General features: G+C 43.6%; 1 protein-coding gene across 1 annotated transcript in view; it reads left to right on the forward strand.

Annotated features, from left to right (window-relative positions):
- The window catches only part of triobpb (TRIO and F-actin binding protein b), a 36,629-nt gene extending 17,242 nt beyond the window's left edge, over positions 1 to 19,387 (forward strand). The window contains exons 7-15 of the mRNA XM_080776467.1: positions 1,658 to 2,171; positions 4,528 to 4,564; positions 4,613 to 4,798; positions 8,638 to 8,746; positions 13,220 to 13,379; positions 15,369 to 15,485; positions 16,774 to 16,860; positions 17,526 to 17,713; positions 18,293 to 19,387. Coding sequence (XP_080632593.1) covers positions 1,658 to 2,171; positions 4,528 to 4,564; positions 4,613 to 4,798; positions 8,638 to 8,746; positions 13,220 to 13,379; positions 15,369 to 15,485; positions 16,774 to 16,860; positions 17,526 to 17,687 — 1,372 coding nt within the window. The 3' untranslated portion in view covers positions 17,688 to 17,713; positions 18,293 to 19,387. The remainder of the gene's footprint in view (positions 1 to 1,657; positions 2,172 to 4,527; positions 4,565 to 4,612; positions 4,799 to 8,637; positions 8,747 to 13,219; positions 13,380 to 15,368; positions 15,486 to 16,773; positions 16,861 to 17,525; positions 17,714 to 18,292) is intronic.
- The last annotated feature ends 786 nt before the right edge of the window (positions 19,388 to 20,173 follow it).

A 20,173-nucleotide genomic window follows, 5' to 3' on the forward strand; every position in this document is an offset into this window, starting at 1 on the left:
TTCTGCTGCTTACACAATGACTCACCTGCAGCTGAGCCTTAGTTATTCATAGAGTCAGAATCACCTTTACTGGGCAGTTAACCCATTTTGGCCCTAAAAAAAAAGTCTTCTAAATCCTGACAGTTTTCTGAAATACCCTATGTTTCTATATCAGTGGTGCTCAATATTTCATGTCAAGGAGGAACCCAAAAATGTTATGCAAGAGGCCGCTGAACCCATTCTAAAAATATGTTGTTCTAGGGACCCCCCACCCCCAGAAGCAAAGATTTGAGTTAAAAACGTTCGTTCTGAAAAAATACATATTCCAAATTTGCGCCACATTTTCACGATTTTTCAAAGATGGCAGACATACAAGCTCGTAGTGCGCCACTCGGTGGCGCGCTATGAGCTTGTGGATCTGCTATTTTTCAATAGCTAAATTATAACATAATGTTTAAAACACCAAAAGGGGTTCCCGCCCAAAATAGGTTAATTCCGTGGCTCTTGATTTGGCAGAGCGATGTTTACAGGTGATAAGATTATAGTATGAAAGCTCAAAGCTGGATATTAAACGGATGATTTCCCACATTCTACGTTTGCATGGATTAAAGTTCTCAGTCTTCACGATTGATTTCAGTCAATGGGATTCTTCTATACCTCTATAGAACCATCTCTTGTACTGAAAATAGACGATCTACAAGCTCACAAGACGTCGCAGTGCGACGTCTTGTGAGCTTGTAGATCGTCTATTTTCAGTTATTGGTTCTTTCAAGATTAAAAGAGTATTTGAAGATGGTCAAACTAGAAAACATGACTGTTCAGAAATATCTTCCATAAAACCGTAATGCTCTCGGATATTATCATAACATTTTAAAGCCTCAATCTAGAAATACAGAATGATGGAATCTAAACATCAGTCGTACATAATATTAGTTCATTCATTGCTTAGGAAACTTTCATGCTGTTTTACAAATCACAGATTTGTGAAACAGAAAATTTAATCCTAATCTGATTTCCGATTTTCTTTAATAATAATAATAAAACTTTATTTGTATAGCACCTTTCATGACATGAAATGCAGCTCAAAATGCTTTACAGAGCAATGAGAAAAAAAGCAAGGCATAAACATTAAAAAGCAAGCAGTAATGCAATATAAGTGAGGACATGAATAACCAAAAAAAAAGATCAATTAAAAGCAAGGGTGTAGAAGTGGGTCTTGAGCTGTGCTAAATGTGTACAGAGGCTGCCTGTCGAAGGTACAGTGGGAGTTTGTTCCATGCCGACGGCCCCTAGAAGCAAAAAGCTGCTTCCCCGTATTGTTTTGTTGCCATTTTTTTAGGCAAAGCGAGCAGGCCAGCAGTGGAAGACCTTAGGGGGCGGTTTGGGACATATTTAGGCAGGCAGTCATGTAGGTAGGAAGGTGCGAGACCATTGAGAGCTTTATACACATTACACAAGTAAAATCATTTTTAAATCAATCCTAAAAACAACCGGAAGCCAGTGCAGTGATGCCAAAACTGGAGTAATATGTTCTCTCATCTTAGTTCTAGTTAAAACTCTGGCTGCTGCATTTTGGACAAGTTTTTATCTGTCAGTTGTTTTCTTAGGCAGTCCAGAAAAAAGTGCATTGCAGTAATCAAGCTTCATTCCATCGTGTTTGTTCTCCTTCCGTCTCCAGACTGCCCGACAGCAGCAGCGACAAGGAGAACTCCCACGCTCCTCGCTCCCTGACGGCGTCGTCTCGTCGCGCGCCATCGTCGTCGTCGAGACACGGCGACTCGCGGTCGTCGTCGTTGGCGGCGCCGGCCTCTTCGGCCCCGTCCACCCCTCGTAGCCGCTTCGACTACGTGGAGCTGTCCCCCGTGCCGTCGCACTCCCCGCTCCCCTCCAGTCAGAGAGAAGCGGGGGAGGGGCAGCAGGGCCGCGAGCACAGCCAGTCATGGCAGGAGCAGGAGAGGAACAAGGACGCCACCACGACGGCGAGCCAATGGGAGGCCGTGCTGTCCAGGAAGGGCCACGGCGGGGGGTCGGGCGGCGGCGGCTCGGACCCCAGGCTGCAGACGGAGGAGGACATCGAGAGGAAGTGGGCGGAGTTCGAGAGGATGCCGTTGACGGAGATGAGGTCTCTGCCCTCTGGCGGGGGGTCGCGGTCCTCCGCCAGCCAGTCAGCCAATGAGGCGCTGCAGAGGGAGGTAGTGCGTGGAGTTGATTTTTTTCCCAATTTGCATAAAAAAGTTCAGGCAAAAACGACATGCAAATTAACCCTTTCATCCTTTCCCAGATGTATATCTAACACTTTAGATATTGTCTCTGCATGCATACCTTTACCTTTTAGCTCTTCAGCAATGTTTTCCAACCAAAGCAGTTATAGTCTATTAGTCATACCCAGAGTAATATAGTAAGAAGAGTGGCGACACTATAGCGTTGACTCTCATTGTAACAATGGAATGTGGAAGTGCTCGTTCTATCTCAATGGTTATATAGTTCCAGCCATAGGAGCAATGCTTGGAACTATAGCCCATAGGCACCCGCTTTGTCTCAATGGGATAGTTCCAATGTTTGGAACTATAGCCCATAGGCACCCGCTTTGTCTCAATGGGATAGTTCCAATGTTTGGAACTATAGCCCATAGGCACCCGCTTTGTCTCAATGGGATAGTTCCAATGTTTGGAACTATAGCCCATAGGCACCCGCTTTGTCTCAATGGGATAGTTCCAATGTTTGGAACTATAGCCCATAAGGCACTCGCTTTGTCTGAATGGGATAGTTCCAATGTTTGGAACTATAGACACCCGCTTTGCGGCGAGATCAAAGCAGTGTCGTTACTCTCCTACTCTACACTGACTCGGGTCATACCTCCTCACCTCCAAACTCACATTAAAAACACAAAAACAAAGATTTGCCACAGTCTGTAAGACACACACGCGGTCCATTTGATGGTGGAAACGTTGCTGAAAACCCCTGTTCTGTGTTTGCGTGGTGTGGCGTGCAGTGTTGTGTTGTGTCTTTGCTTCTTCGCCTTACACACTGAGTTCTCCTGTTGTAAAACATGTTGGCATTGGGAGTACGCGTCAAAGTGACTAATACAATCTTCACTCGGGTAAATGACAAACGTACACACTCGCCAGCCAAGTTGGGGCTAAATAATTGCGTCTGTTGTTGTTTGTTTGTTTATCCCTTTTTTGATTGGGCCATCTATCTGAAGCCCTACTGTTCCCACATGATTGGGCCATCTGAAGCCCTACTGTTCCCACATGATTGGGCCATCTATCTGAAGCCCTACTGTTCCCACATGATTGGGCCATCTGAAGCTCTACTGTTCTCTCACAGAACAACGGTGTCCTCATCGTCACTACGGAGTCTCCCACTGCCAGCACCAGCTGCTGCACGCCGTCATGTTATTATTGACCCATAATGGATTCAGCACCAGCTGCTGCACGGCGTCATATTATTATTGACCCATAATGGATTCAGCACCAGCTGCTGCACGGCGTCACATGTGACCAGAATTGACTGAGAGACTGCCATCGCGCAAATTCCAGCTTTTCACCAGAGGAGAAAAACTTTTTCCCCCAAAATGAGTTTATAGCACAGGCAGACTCTTCACATACTAAAGCATGTCTGAAATAAGTGTCGGAGCTGAAATCGACATGTAAATATGAAATAAATGCTTAAACATGTAGCTATAGGTGTAATGTTAGAGACCACAGAAGTGAACCTTTTCAAGCCTGTTTTCTCCACAACTGGTGGGCTAAACTGAACAACCAATATGTCAATTTGAAGCTATGATTCCCTGCTTTCATATGACATGAAAAAAAATGAAAATTCAAAAAAATCCCAATGGCAGTCCCTCAGTCAAATTTAGTCACATATTGACCCATAATGGATTCTTAAAACCACCGGTGTTGATTTTGTCGACGTCGACACTAAAATATATTGACAATTTCGTCAACAAAGCTAGACTAAAACGTTAGGAAGGACAAGAGACAAGAGATCCAGTAGAAGTCATTTTTACAGTTAGTTGTATGCTGAAAATAGCCGATCTACAAGCTCTTGAGTTCGTGCACTGATTTTACACAATGTGCCGCGTTGTGTAAAATCAGTCCTTACGACGGCCTCAATGCTGGCCAAAATATATTTTTTTAGTCTACTAAAATCTTATATTTAGTCGAGTAAAACTAGACTTTAACACTAAAACATTCCAGGTGACTAAAATGCGACTAAAACTAAATGAAAACCATTCAAGAGACTACGGGCTGTATTTTTGCGTGTCTGAAGTACCAGGTCTTATTCCCTAACTTGAGTAAACTAAAGACCTGGAGGCGTGATCAATGCTCTTTGGCCACTCAGAATAGCCAAATGGCATTGATCACGCCTCCAGGTCTTTAGTTTACTCAAGTTAGGGAATAAGACCTGGTACTTCAGACACGCAAAATACAGCCCCTCGACTAAAACCAAAGAATCGACAAAATCAACACCGCTTAGTACCGCCCTACCCTCTCGGTTGGCTTTACCCTGCCTTCTCTCGTTCTTTCCCCCCCCGTTCAGGTGGCGTCACTGAGGCAACAGGTGGAGCGATTGCATGGTGGAGGAGGAGGAGGAGGAGGAGGAGGAGGAGGAGGGGGGAGAGCGGGAGGAGGAGGAGGAGGAGGGTCCGGCTGTGGTCCCGAGGCCTCCTGCGGACGCAGCCTGTCAGCCATGGAGCGTGCCCACCGGCAGGCTCTGGAGGAGCTGCAGCGACGGCACCAGAGACAGACCCGCGAGCTGGAGACGGAGAAGGACCGGCTGCTGCTGGAGGAGAGCCAGGCCACGGCACAAGGTCAGACAGCAGGGCGTAAATGGGTCAAGAATGGATACGCAGTGGGCAACCCCTTGACTGGCTGCTGTGATTCCCTTGGGCACACTTCCCATACACTGCTCCTGCTTTGACGTATAGCAAATGTCTGCTTGCTTTTTAGTCTACCAGCAATTTCAGTTGCTTAGTTTTTTATTTATTAGTCCTTATTGGTCGCGTTCCTGTTCTCCCTTTGAGCTTCTTCGGTAGTGGGTACTGTATTTATGAGCATTGTATGTCTGTCCTGTTTTTTTGTTGTGTATTTTTTGTTACTGGCAGTGGCAGAGCTGTGTCACTTATTTTTGCCTCTTGTCTTGGCCAGTTCACACTGTGTAAAAGAGACTTCAGTCTCAATGTGGTTTTTACTGGTTAAATAAAGGTTAAAATTTTAAGGACAAGGAAAACAGCAGAGGGCGTTTAGAGTTTTACACTACAGTATACCAGTAAGACGCGCAAACGCGGGAAGCGAACGCAGCTCGTACATATTTGGGTTTTGGACGTATAGCGGCTTTGGGGACTCCTTATATGGTTATGGCTGAGTCATGGTGACACAAATCACTCAGCTCCATATATGGGCACAAAATGCAGCCAAATCACTCAGCTCCATATATGGGCACAAAAGCAGGACACACACACAGACACACACACACACACACACACACACACACACACACACACAGACAGACATGATCTGCTAGGTCTCATAGTAAGTGCTCACTGCGTTCGCAATAATAGAAGAGATTGCACGGAATAAGTTTGGACTTGGTCACTTGGATTTTATATCGAATAGTATATTCGATAACGTAATGGTCAAGAGTGGATCTGCATGTAATACACATACACACTGTGGGCCACCCCATATCCCTAAACTTATTTGCAATTTTTTTTTGAGTGTGTAAGCGGTTGAAAAGCGACTGGATGAATTGATTCATAGTGGAGGAGACACGTGCTTGTACAAACTGTACCCTCCCACGTGACTATCTGCAGGGCTTAGCAGTGACGGGGAAGTCCTACACATGATTGACAAAGTGGGAACTGAACATTACGAGGAATTTGGAGAAGAGAGGAAAGAAAGGGGGGTTGGTGGGGCAAGTATGAAAGTAGAACCTAGTATATACTTGAAAATGGAACGTCAACATAGTGGTTAAGTGGCAGTTATTTTCTGTTCCACCACCACACGTTTCCTGACACCACTCTGCAGTTATTGCGACAGCGCTTGCTATAGGTCGTAGGTGCATTTTTGCCATAATAACTGATTTAATTGTGATCGTTTAAAAGTGACATTTGACTTAAGTACCTCAACATTTGTGTACTTACTCATGCATCCCCACATTGGGATTGCTTGCTTAACCCCTTTTTGGTGTTTTAAGCGTTATTTTATACTTTAGCTATTGAAAAATCTACAAGCTCATAGCTTGTAGATTTTTTCATGACCATGTTTATTAAGGTAATACAGTCTAGGTGAAGTTGGGCCCAAATACATGGACTTCTATGGGGCTATGGGTTTTTTTGAGCCCAATGACAGCGCCACAACAGGCCATTATATGAACTTTCATTTCCTTAGTGGCTTCACAAAATATCTGTCTGACTGCCCCCCTGGTGTATACGTGTAATCGGTGTGTGTCAATGTGTGTTGTTGTTTGAGAGTCTGCATTGTGTTGTGTGTCACTGTGTCTACCATGCTGCAAACTAAATATCCCATTTAACCCATTCTGGACGGGAGTCGGGAACCCCCCTTTTTTTTGGGTATTAATTAAAAATAGCAGATCTACAAGCTCATAGCGCGGCACCGAGTGCCGCGCTACGAGCTTGTAGATCTGCTTTTTTTATTGTGAAAATGTGGCGCAAATCCTTTGAATATACATGTATATTCTTTCAGAGCAAATGTTTTTTTATTTTTTTGCTTCTTGGGGGGGCCCCTGGCGTGAAAAAGGTTGAGCACCACTGACAGAACCATAGGTTTTTCAGAAAACTGTTAGGATTCAGAAGCCTTTTCTTCTTTTTTTATCGGCCTCAGGTCTAAAGTAAAATAATAATTCACCCAAAAAAGGACTTTCTTAAGACTCACTGACACACCCCATGATATGAAGGCTTGACTTCATGTAGATGCTTTAGTGTTTGTCTCATTCCTCCTAAGCCCATAATTTGATGACTGGCGGAGAGACTCCAGTAGGAGATTGAAAGAGTCTCCTTATGACCGATGACCCGGTCATCACATTTTTGCGACAAAAACCAAACTATCTTTACGAAACACGAATGCACGGCTTCATAGTAATTTAGGCCTGATGTTTTCTGAAATACCTCATGTTTCTATATCAGTGGTGCTCAATATTTCATGTCAAGGACCCCGACAATGATATGTAATTGGATGCCGACCCCCAGCTGAAAATGTGTTATTCCATGAACCTCTCAGAAGCAAAAGATTTGAGTTAAAACGTTCACTCTGTAATAATATATATTCAAAGTTTTGAGGCACATTTTCACGATTTTAAAAAAATAGCAGACGTGCGTGCCGCGCTATGAACTTGTAGGTCTGCTATTTTTGTAGGTCTGCTATTTTTCAATAGCTAAAGCATAACATAATGCCCAAAATGGATTAAAAATGCCTGTTGTAAACACACAAAACATCAGCTGTCTTAATGACACAAGCATTTTATCAGGACAGGAACAAAGGTTGCCACTGGACAGTTTTAACATGGATGTTTATTGCTCTTGATATCTTGACTCCAACTATTACTAAACGATACACTATGGGAGAAAAAAAAAGATTGTGCAAAAAATAACACCCTTCCAATATTATCATGTATCCAAAGTAATAGTTTTAATGCTTGGTTAACCCATTTAGACCCTGATGACGATTCTACAAATGCCTTCTAAATCCTGACAGTTTTCAGGAAAACCTTATGTTTCTATGTCAGTCGTTCTCAAACATCAAGGACTCCCAAAAAAATGATATGTAATTGGCCGCCGACCCCCATCTGAAAGGAGCCCCCCCCCAGAAGCAATGAGCTTGTAGATCTGCTATTTTTCAATAGCTAAAGTATAACATAATGCTTTAAACACCAAAGGGGGTTCCCGTCTCTTTTTAAACAGTCCTCGACAGTACTGCCAGGTGCAGAGTATAACCATAGCGTTGATGAAGCAAGGTGTTTTTGGGTCAGGCAATGCAATCAGTTGTGTTCTGTTATCAGGTGATTTGGGTTCACACACGGGTCAGTAAACTGCAGCTTTAGTATCACACCTGGTCAGAGGTATTTGTGAGAGAGATAACAAGTGAGACTACACTACACTACTAAGACGAAAGATGTTCGTCGACTACCTTTTTCCACTGACGGAAACTAAATGAAAACTAAGCTATGATGACTGAAACTAAGACTAAATATACTGACAGTTTCGTCACCAAATAAAAACTAGACTAAAACGTTAGGAAGGGACTAGTGGACAAGAGATCCAGTATAAGTAATTTTACACTTGGTTGCATGCTGAAAATGGCAGATCTACAAGCTCACAACGCTGCGACACGTTGTGAGCTTGTAGATCGGCTATTTTCAGCAAGTGTAAAAACAATCATTACGACGGCATCAAGGCCCGCCAAAATACATTTTAGTCGGCTAAATCAACTGTAGATTTAGTCGACTAAAATCTTATGATATTTAGTCGACTCAAACTAGACTAAACACTAAAACATTCCAGGTGACTAAAATGTGACTAAAACTAAATGAAAACGTTTCAAGAGACTAATGACTAAAACTAAAAATTTGCTGCCAAAAACAACACTGATGTTGACTCCCTGTCCGGCTGTGTGTGTTTCTGTGTATTGACAGTGATGCAGGCTTTGAGGAAGGCCCACAAGGAGGAGATGGAGCGGGAGGTGGAGAAAGCCAAGAGGTTAAATGGAGGCCTTGACTCTCAGACCTTGCGTTCCCATCAACAGTAAGTCAACTTCTGTTACGTCCTTCACTTTGTCCCTACTCGCCTTATGTGTCCCCATGGCTGGGAAGCCGTATGTTCCGTTCCCATGGCTGGGAAGCCGTATGTCCCCATGGCTGGGAAGCCGTATGTTCCGTTCCCATGGCTGGGAAGCCGTATGTCCCCATGGCTGGGAAGCCGTATGTTCCGTTCCCATGGCTGGGAAGCCGTATGTTCCGTTCCCATGGCTGGGAAGCCGTATGTTCCGTTCCCATGGCTGGGAAGCCGTATGTCCCCATGGCTGGGAAGCCGTATGTTCCGTTCCCATGGCTGGGAAGCCGTATGTCCCCATGGCTGGGAAGCTGTATGTTCCGTTCCCATGGCTGGGAAGCCGTATGTCCCCATGGCTGGGAAGCCGTATGTTCCGTTCCCATGGCTGGGAAGCCGTATGTTCAATTTAATTTCGACGTCAGGCCTAAATGGGTTAAGGCTTCAATGGGCCTGTCTTGTGCTCTATGCTGTGCCTTAACCCATTCTGACCTGAGATCAGATTCATACGAGGTTTTCCACTGGACACACACTGGTCTGATTAACCCCATTCTGACCTGAGATCAGATTCTAAAAAATGTCAGTCGTTCTTCGATTTTTCAAAAATAGCAGACCTACAAGCTCGTAGCGCGCCACTCGGTGGCGCGCTATGAGCTTGTAGATCTGCTATTTTTAAATAGCTAAAGCATAACATGATGCTAACACCAAAATGGGTGCCCGGTCAGAATGGGTTAAAGGGATAGTTCAGATTTCAGCTGTATGAAATACTTTCCATTAATATAGTTGTTGCAACTGTATTAATTGATAGTCCCGTGGTGGTTCTTCTGCTCTGGTTTCGGTCAATATTAAGTAATTCCGGTCATTTTGTTGGGGGCACTGGGGCCACGCAGGAAAAGTTATTTCACAAATTGTTGACCTATTTCTAAAATAAAAGCTTGGAGGGAACGGATGTTCGTATCCTGCCACGACGTTATGCTGCTTTGACACGGGCAGATGCAACAGATGCAAAGCTGCACTAGTACACCTATAGTCACAGACAGTGTCGTCGTTAAGCAGCAGTAAGGTCCCACTGGCAGCACCTGTCCGTTTATCTCTAGCACAACCACGGACGTCCGACACATGAATTACAATGAATTACAATGAATTACTCGCCTAATGCTGCACCTAATGCAGGTTCCATGTTTAATTCCAGCGTGTGTAACCTGCATTGCTTACAAAGTGACAGATAGTTTTCATATTATGGCCGCTAACGTGGTTTACAGCTGAGCTCACAATAACATTCCCTTTCCCTTGTCATTGTAGCTTGTCATCGTAGCTTGTTTACAACTGAAACTCACTTCCTGTCCTCTGACTTCCTCATAAAAATAAGAGCTACTTGTAATGATTAGTCAACACAAATCGTTTGATTTCTAAGTCAAGTCAATGATGTTAAACTCCTTAAGCGCCACCTGGTGGTCACCAGTTTAGGCTCTGAGTGCCAATTCTCCCATTATAAAGAGAGAAAGAATTTAATTCTATTATGCATGTAATGTGCATGATGTCATCACCTGTACACCAGATTAGAGGAACTTTCAAAATATGGATATAAAAATAAGAAGACGTCTTGACGCCCGTGGCATCCATTACTTAATAGGCAATTAGACGTCTTGACGTTTATGGCTACTAAACAGTAAACAGTTTTAACATCTCATTTGAGTTCCTTTTGAATGCCTGTCAGCATTCTCTAAATCCCTGTCTCTCAGCTGTTGGCGCTCGCATGCCTTTGATCTACCACGCACCAGACGTTTTGACGACGCATGCGCACTGGCGCACCGCTTGTGTGCACCGCTGTTTATGGCAACTTGTAAATATTTGCCAAAACAGTAAATAATGAAAGCCATAAACTGTAGTCTCAGAGTATTATCAGGGTCATGGACTCATGACCGCCCTGTCTCTGAAAAGACCTACGTTGGTAATTCATGGGAGTAGCTGTCTCGTCTCGTGCTTTTAACTTAAGTGGGTGCTAGCATGCCACAAAAAAGGCTTTGTATGTGATGCTTTGAGTTGAGAATCAGACATTCAGAGAATCCCACCACAACAACCGTCCAGGGTTTCTTTGTGTTCTAGCCAAACCAGTAGCCGCAATGGGCCCAGTGGTTGTCGTTTGGCACTTTTGGAATGTAAAAGAAGAAGAAGAAGAAGCATTTGGCCCTGGATTTTAGTTTTTCCCTTTGTTTGGCTTCCTAAGTGTACATAGAGCCGTCTGGGTGATAACTACTGGAGCCTTGTATTAGGGAGAAGAGATGTGCTACTGTCTCTCTCTGTGCGCTGCTAATGCTCTCTTCACATGTTCCCCCTGTGGGTATTTCTGTGGTTAACCCATTCTGGGTGGGAACCCCCTTTTGGTGTGTTAAGCATTATGTTATACTTTAGCTACTGAAAAATAGCAGATCTACACGCTCGTAGCGCGGCACCGAGTGCCGCGCTACGAGCTTGTAGGTCTGCTATTTTTGAAAACTCGTGAAAATGGGGCCCAATATATATTCTTTCAGAGGGAACATTTTAAACTCAAATATGTGCAGAAAACTCATGATTTTAGAAAACATTGAGTAGAATCGAGCTCAGGTCTAAATGGGTTAACAGGGTGAACATATTCTGCCCACAGTAGGAAACGGTTTGCTTGGTTATTTGAGAAGTCAAACTGAGACGTGCTATGCCCACGCAATACTTATCCCTTTTGTCTGTTACAGTACTTTACTATAGTATGCAGTCATAAACTCTGATGAGAGTAGTATTGACGCAGGCATGGGCCAACATAAAATGGAAGCTTTTTGTAGGAAGATTTGTATTGGTTGTGCCTGTGCAATGTGTGCATGTTGTTTAAACAAGGATTCTTTGCATGGCTGTTTAAACAACGGTCACTTATTCCACATAAACCTTGTTTTGATATGACACACAACGCGCTTCATACACTGGCTCCGTCGGCCCATATTTGCCGTCTTTGTTGTAACTATTGGACATTTGCCAATGATTTGAAGTCGGTGTTGATTTACTACTAGATGGAAGGTGGAGAGAGAGACTGAGCTGGATTCAGATGCATGAGATCAGAAGTATTTTTCCATGATGCCTCTTGAAAGCTCCATTTAGCTACTATGGGCTCTATTTTATTATGTTCATTCTAAACTAAATCTCTTTGCCTTTATTATTTAATGTTTTTCAAAATAGTAAAAAGAAATAGGTTTAGCATGGACGAGAATAGAACTACGATGACTAAAACTTAAGACTAAATCTATTGACAATTTCTTCAACAAATAATAACTATACTAAAATGTTGTGGAGAGACTAGCGATTGGTTGATTGATTGATTCTTTATTGCAGACTCGGGGGAATCCATATCACAGTACAGAACAGCAACACAATAGATAAAAAGAATAATAATATAGAAAGAAATATACAATAAAAAGAGTTCCACCATATTCAGTTTCGAACATACAGATAAGTTCGCCAATGGTTCCACAGTCTGGAGGAGAGCCTGACAGAACTACGTATCATGTTAGTGATGACATTAATGATGTCATTTACAGATACCCTACACATGAATTTGTACATAAGATTGCGTAGCACAGCAGAGCAGGTGGGGACCCCAACACTGACGGACAGATTGCGTAGCACAGCAGAGCAGGTGGGGACCCCAACACTGACGGACAGATTGCGTAGCACAGCAGAGCAGGTGGGGACCCCAACACTGACGAACAGATTGCGTAGCACAGCAGAGCAGGTGGGAACCCCAACACTGACAAACATTTGACTTGCACTGGAGCTTCTTGGAGCTCTCAGAAGCAGCCTCATGCAGTCATTGTATGCCACTGTCAATGGCATACAATATCCACTAGTTTTCAATAGTGGAAAAGAGATCCAGTAGAACTAAAAGACGAGTCATTTTATGCTTGGTAACAGATCTGGAAAGCTTGCAGATCGGTTATTTTCAGCAAGTGTAACTAAAATCAGCCATTATGACGCCATCAAGGACGACGAAATACTACATCGACTGTAGGTTTAGTCGACCAAAATCTTATATTTAGTCCGCTAAAACTAGACTATATCACTAAAACATTTCAAATGACTAAAATATGACTAAAGCTAAATTAAAAACATTGTATTCAAACCCATTTTGGGCAGGAACCCCTTTTGGTGTTTTAAACATTAGGTTATAATTTAGCTATTGAAAAATAGCAGCTTTACAAGCTCGTAGCGCGCCACCGAGTGGCGCGCTACGAGCTTGTAGATCTGCTATTTTTGAAAAATCGTGAAAATATTTTTTTCAGAAAACTGGAGGATTTTTTTAATTTCGAGGTCAGGCCTAAATGGGCTAAATGTGCTGTGAAAGTCAACACTATCTTATCGTGTTGTTCCCCAGGGCAGAGACCCATGCCCTGCAGAGAGAGCTTATCTTATTGTGTTGTTCCCCAGGGCAGAGACCCATGCCCTGCAGAGAGAGCTGGCCGGCCTCTCGGAGAGATACTCTCAGAAGTGCCTGGAGCTGAACAGGGCCGAGCAGAGCAACGCCGAGAGGGAGAGGGAGGTCTGTCGGAAGGAGAGAGACATCGAACAGCTGAGGAAGGAGAACCTGGTGAGTTGTTTTCTTTATGTTAGGAGAGAGAGAGAGAGACATAGAACAGCTGAGGAAAGGAGAACCTGGTGAGTTGTTTTCTTTATGTTAGGAGAGAGAGAGAGAGAGAGAGAGAGAGAGAGAGAGAGAGAGAGAGACGTAGAACAGCTGAGGTAGGAGAGCCTGGTGAGTTGTTTTCTTTATGTTAGGAGAGAGAGAGAGAGAGAGAGAGAGAGAGAGAGAGAGAGAGAGAGAGAGAGAGAGAGACATAGAACAGCTGAGGAAGGAGAACCTGGTGAGTTGTTTTCTTTATGTTAGGAGAGAGAGAGAGAGACATAGAACAGCTGAGGAAGGAGAACCTGGTGAGTTGTTTTCTTTATGTTAGGAGAGAGAGAGAGAGAGAGAGAGAGAGAGAGAGAGAGAGACATAGAACAGCTGAGGTAGGAGAACCTGGTGAGTTGTTTTCTTTATGTTAGGAGAGAGAGAGAGAGAGAGAGAGAGAGAGAGAGAGACATAGAACAGCTGAGGAAAGGAGAACCTGGTGAGTTGTTTTCTTTATGTTAGGAGAGAGAGAGAGAGAGAGAGAGAGAGAGAGAGAGAGAGAGACATAGAACAGCTGAGGTAGGAGAACCTGGTGAGTTGTTTTCTTTATGTTAGGAGAGAGAGAGAGAGAGAGAGAGAGAGAGAGACATAGAACAGCTGAGGTAGGAGAACCTGGTGAGTTGTTTTCTTTATGTTAGGAGAGAGAGAGAGAGACATAGAACAGCTGAGGTAGGAGAACCTGGTGAGTTGTTTTCTTTATGTTTTGTACAGGAGTGTCTCAGAATAAACTACTGTTCCCTCCAAAGCTAATAGTCAGGTCAAAATAAGTGCTTCAGTACAAGGGTTCTCGTCTCATAATGGAGGAAGTGACGGTTGCATCGTGTCTTATGTAGGTACGAATGATGCAACTGTCCGAGACTGTCAAAGAAACTAGAGAAACGGTGCCTTCTAATGAGAGACTAATATACGGCAACCTTCCCCGTGTTTCTTCACTGGTCCACCCATCGACTGATCTAATATACGGCAACCTTCCCCGTGTTTCTTCACTGGTCCACCCATCGACTGATCTAATGGACGGCAAGGGCAACCTTCCCCGTGTTTCTTCACTGGTCCGATCCAGGAGAACACAGTTTGCCAGGCCACTGCTACAGAGCTGACACTGAGGTTATATCTTCCCTTCCCTCTGATGTCATCGCTAGTAGGGACACGGGCATCAGTACGCAGGAACTGGGGATGGCAATGAAGGACCGGGAAGTCTGGCTTGATATCGACCGCGGTCGAAAAATGATGATGAGATCAGATTGTGAGCACCTTCCCACTTCCCAGGAAAAAAATAGATTATGCAAGATAGCATCCCGTTTGACTCCTTTCAATTTAGAAATTATTTCCATGTAGGTATGGATTTGGGAGTTGGTGGTTACTCATTGCTAAATCAGGCTGCCGTAAATCTTTCAACTGGAAAAGTGTGCTCCTCAAATCTCCGCCAGGCCAGGTTGGCTAACCCAGGGGCCCGCAAAGTTTACAACCAAGTCGAATATGAATAAAACATTCTGATACATCTTGATCACATGACTCCTGAGATAATGTGAAGGAATAAAAGCATGTTTTTTCTTTTAAAGAAAAAGGCTAAATTAGCGACAAAATATAGCGTAGAGTAGGTCATGGACCTACTCTGCTTGCTTCATGTTTACCATCGGGCTGACTCTTAAAACTAGGGACAGGACAGGGGGGTAAGAACATAATCTCTATCCTTCGGAAGTATTTTAAAATAATTACTCTGATGAATAGCAAGTGGACGGCCAAGGACACTATAATTCTATGGAAAATGCTTTTGTATAATTTATTGCCAAGACAATAGACGTTAATAATCGTCCATTCCATGTTTCCTCTCCCTCCCTCCCTCCCCCTCCCCCCCCCCCACCTCCCCCCCCCCTCCCTCCCTCCCCCCCCCCACCTCCCTCCCCTCAGGACCTACAGACACGTTTAAAGGAGGAGATCAGGCGCATGCGCGCTGTCATCTCAGGTCAAGGGTCATCGGAGGGAGTCTCCAATGATAACAGAGACAGGACGTCCTGTGAACTGGAGGTAGGTCATCGGGAGGGAGAGGGAGAGGGAGAGAGAGAGAGAGAGAGAGGGAGGGAGGGAGGGAGGGAGGGAGGGAGGGAGGGAGGGAGGGAGGGAGGGAGGGATGGGATGGGGCCAACCAGAGCCATAGAGTAAGACAGAGTTACGCAAACTCCGTTCACTTCATGGGGCTTCAGTCCGGCTCTTCTCCATAGAGGTTTGTCCCTATTTGAACTCTTCTATTAGATGGCTCTGGGCCCAACAACATTCTCTCACCAGATATAGAACTCTATATAGTACATGCATTAGTGCGCCCTCTAGTGGGCATCCCCTTTCGTGCCTTTTGAGGATAGTTGCCTTTTTAGTAACCGCATTCTGGACCGGGAACCCCTTTTGGTGTTTTATGCGTTATGCTTTAGCTGTTGAAAAATAGCAGATCTACAAACTCACGAGCTTGTAGATCTGCTTTTTTTTTTTTTTTTATCTTGAAAATGTGGTGCAAATCTTTTTTTTTTCACATCACACAAACATATACACATACACATAAACCCTTCCCACCCCCCCATTCAAAGGGGAAAAAAAGGGAAAAAAATACATTTAGCACAGAAACAAAACATACACAAATGAAAATAATACTATACAATAGATCACAATTAAGAGTTTTTTTTTTTTTAGAAAATAACAAATGAAATAAAACATTTATGTGCGTACATACTTCAGCCTGTTAATGATAGGTGAGGAAAAAAGAGAAACGTCATATCTTATCTTTTCCATCTGTAGCAGGTTGGTCAATTCTGCTAGCCATACATTAAAAGTGGGTACTTCCACTCCTTTCCAATGGGTCAGAATATTCCTTTTTGCGATAGTGGTGCAAATCTTTGAATATACTTTCAGAGCGAACGTTTTTAACTGCTTCTGGGGGGGGGGGGGGGGGGGACACACACAACATTTTCAGACGGTGGTCGGCGGTCTATTTCATATTTTTGGGGGTCCTTGACATGAAAATGTTTGTGAAACGACCGACATAGAAACCATAGGGGGTTTTCAAGACAACTGTCAGGATTTAGAAGGCATTCGTAGAATCGTCCTCGGGTCTATATCCATTTATCATGAGCAAGGGCAATGGTTGTCATGGCTCACAAAGAGCCACCTGGGGCAGGTCGGCCTGAAACACGACAAGCAAGCCTGTCTTCTTATGCTCAACACGCACCACTGATACAGAAACAAGATTTGGAAGAATTTATTTTTGTTAAATAGGTGCTGTGTCGCCTTTGGCAGCACATGATGAACACTGTGTTTCTCCTTCCAGGTTCTTCTCCGAGTCAAGGAGTATGAGGTGGAGTACTTACACAAGGAGAGCAGCTGTCTGAGGAATGAGCTGCAGTTTCTCAACACGGTAAGTGTGTGTGTGTGTGTGTGTGTGTGTGTGTGTGTAATCATGCCTCTGTTCTTGTCATAACTGAAAATACAGAGTTTGTATTCTATGTACCACACATCATTAGGATAAAAAATCCAGTGCAAAAAACAAAATCAACTCATACTTAAAATTTGTGAAACCTTAAAGGGACACTTCACCCCTTTTGCAATCAGATCTTATTTTAATTATGTTTGGGAGACAAACACTTCGCTGGGGTTTGGTATGTGGGTAATATGTGTTTTTAGATATTTTAGCATTTCAGAATGTCCATGATGACATGGACACTGGGCTCACTTCCTTGCTGGACTACAATTCCCATAATGCTTTGGTGCACTGCGCCTCCTTGTGGATAGTGTGAGGGCTGTCTTACTGAGACAACATGTAGTCCAGGAAGTAAGTGAGCCCAGAGCCCACTTGGAAATACTAATACTGTTTCTTGTCTTCCAAACATCATTATTACTAGTATAATTGCCATCACCTGGATGGCTCAGACGTGTATCTTTCCTGACGTTAAGCTGTGTACGTGTTTAGCGACAACGGTTGCTAAACTATTTGCATCGGGCATTGGACAATGGATTTTCGGGGTGGGGGGGGTTTTAGCGAAGGAAGGGCTAATATCCGCTAAATATCCGCCTCCACTGCAGGAGAAACGCGTGGCCTGCGATCGCTACAAGGAGCTGCACGAGGAGCTCAGTGGGATGAAGGGCCGAAGCGAGAGGGAGATCCACAACCTGAAAGAGAATCTGAGGCTGGCCATGGCCGCTCTGCAGGAGGGACAGATGCTGGGCAACAGCCTGGACCACTGACCACTGGACCGATGGGACACATAAAGGTATGGACCATTGACACTCAGCCACTGGGACTGATGGACACACACACACACACACACGGGGGTATGTATGGACAGCCTGGACCACTGACACTCCGCAAAGACGGGTATGGACAGGCTGAGCTGAGGATGGACCTTACCGTCTTTGTTTCTTTGAGGGATGCTAGCCCCTCATTATGTCCAGCTTTGAGTGTTTGCGTAAACACAAACGCAAATTGTGATCGGCCGGAATGAGATGATGATGATGTATGATGACAAGAGTGCCCCTCACTTCACACGGGGGGGTGTGCTTTTTAATTATTATGAATAAGAATAATATAATAATATGAATAAGAATTAATATGAATAGAAAAGCTGACAATGTTGGCATGGATTCCTTAAAATGTTATTACCAAAACAAGTTGTGGTATAATTTTGCACTGGCGGCAGGATACCGTTTAACAATAAACTTTATCGCAGTTTATTTAACAGTTGATGCTTTGACCTCAATATGACAATGAAATTGTGTTTTTAACCAATCTGTATGGTACAGTAGTTTTCAGTTTTTAACAATGCATTTAACGACGTATTTCTCTTTTCCAGTTGTGTCCGACACTATGGTGACTGAAGCAAGAGAAGATACAGTAAAGCAGGGAGAGACCACGGCTGGACTTACTGTATTACTGTAACTGGACCATGCTGGTTATTTTTGGACCACGCTAGTGCCTTAGCTATCAATCATTCTGCCAATCAGCACCATAGACTATCAAGCTGATGATCGGTTAAATTACTGTAACACTGGGGTCGCGCATGATATAGGAATCTGCACTTTTTATTTTTATTTTTTACCTGCTGTGTGAGTGCGAGAGAGATTGCGTGGGTGATTGGAGCATTTTTTTTTTTGGTCTGAAAACTGGAATATTCGAACGACAACTTTTTTCTTTTGTATTATCACGTCTTGCGGATAAAAACGCGAGTTTTAACGGTCTGCACCATCCTTTTATTTTCTTTAGCTTGTAGAAACTGTGAGACGGACAGAATGAATGAATACACCAGCAGAACTATAGCGTCATCTCATTTTTGTTTGTGTACAGTACACCTTCGTCTCATGTTTACCATATAAAATGGCCTCACAGTTTTTATTTTTTATTTTTTTTCCAGAAATGGGAGCATATTTCAATTGCTGTAATTATTATTATTTTTTAATCCTGAAACATTTGTGTTATATGTGGACATTAATTATTACTGTCTTGACTTTTTTTGGGGGGGGGGGGGGGGGGATTGATTCAGGAAGAGACTGTGAACGATTCTGATTCCTGGAGAGCCAAATTGGAACTGTATCCATTATCCATGACTGTATGAACACGTTTGGGATCGTCTTTTTGGTGGAGAAGCTCCCAAACGTTGTTGATGAATGTTTGTCTTACATCTGAGACTGTGTTTTCTTTTTAAGTTTGAACCATGACAGAGAAAAGTAGATCTCCAACTCCTACAAAAAATGTTTTGGCAATTGTGTGCCACCACTATCACATCAAATGTCAAGTATTGCGTCAATGAGCCAATGTTTTTATATTGTGTATTGTGATTAACATGCTAAACTTAGCTACCCGTCTTTTGACAATGTTTTCTTATTTAATGTGTGTAGAGCATTGACAAATTTGTAAATTATCCACATTTTGCAATCAATAAAACACAGGTTATTAGAAAAAATGTTTTATTTCTTTTTTTTTAATATATATTTTTCATCCCACGATTTTGTAACCCATTTTTCACCCCTGTGTCAATCATCTACTGTGATCCTGGGCTCTACACACCCTCCGCCAACCTGGGGAGAGCAACGGACTTAACTCATGCTCCCTTCATGCCTGAGTGTCCAAGTGTCCAATTTTTTTTGAATTGATTGAATACTTAACTGTTTGCAAAAAATCACACCCGTGTGAAGTGAGTGGTGCAACTCCGTGTGGGGTCCCCGGAAATTCCAGACCCCCAGGACTGCGCCCAGGGGGCTGGGCCGATTCCGGAGAGCCGCCCCACATCTGAAACTGTTGAGAAATGACAGTTACCGTGTGGGGGTCCCTCTACTGTACCCTGTACTGTACTGGCACACCCGAAATCATCATATATATATATATATATATATACAGTTAATTTGTGTGTGTGTGTTAGGTTGCGCACAGGTGGTGAAAAACAACCATGCTGTTTTCGTGCTCCTACCCAGCCAGCCAGCCACCCACACACACAGCTCCATAAGGGAGTGGTTGTACTACTCAAATAATCAATATAAAGGCTGCTAAGAGGATTTAAACCCAATAATTTTGGTTTGTTTTCCATTGGGGGTGAAATGTTACTGAAACATCAACCTGTGCCTATTCTGACTGAAGGAAGTGTCCTTGTTTTAAATTGACTGGTGCGAAGATTCTGTGAAAATTGCAGAGCTCTATGTTTGGCAAAGATTTGGTGTAAAGACTGGGGTTGGAGAGGGGT

This window comes from Protomyctophum bolini, assembly GCF_963924005.1.
Source record: "Protomyctophum bolini genome assembly, chromosome: 11".
NCBI classification, from domain to species: Eukaryota; Metazoa; Chordata; class Actinopteri; order Myctophiformes; family Myctophidae; genus Protomyctophum; species Protomyctophum bolini.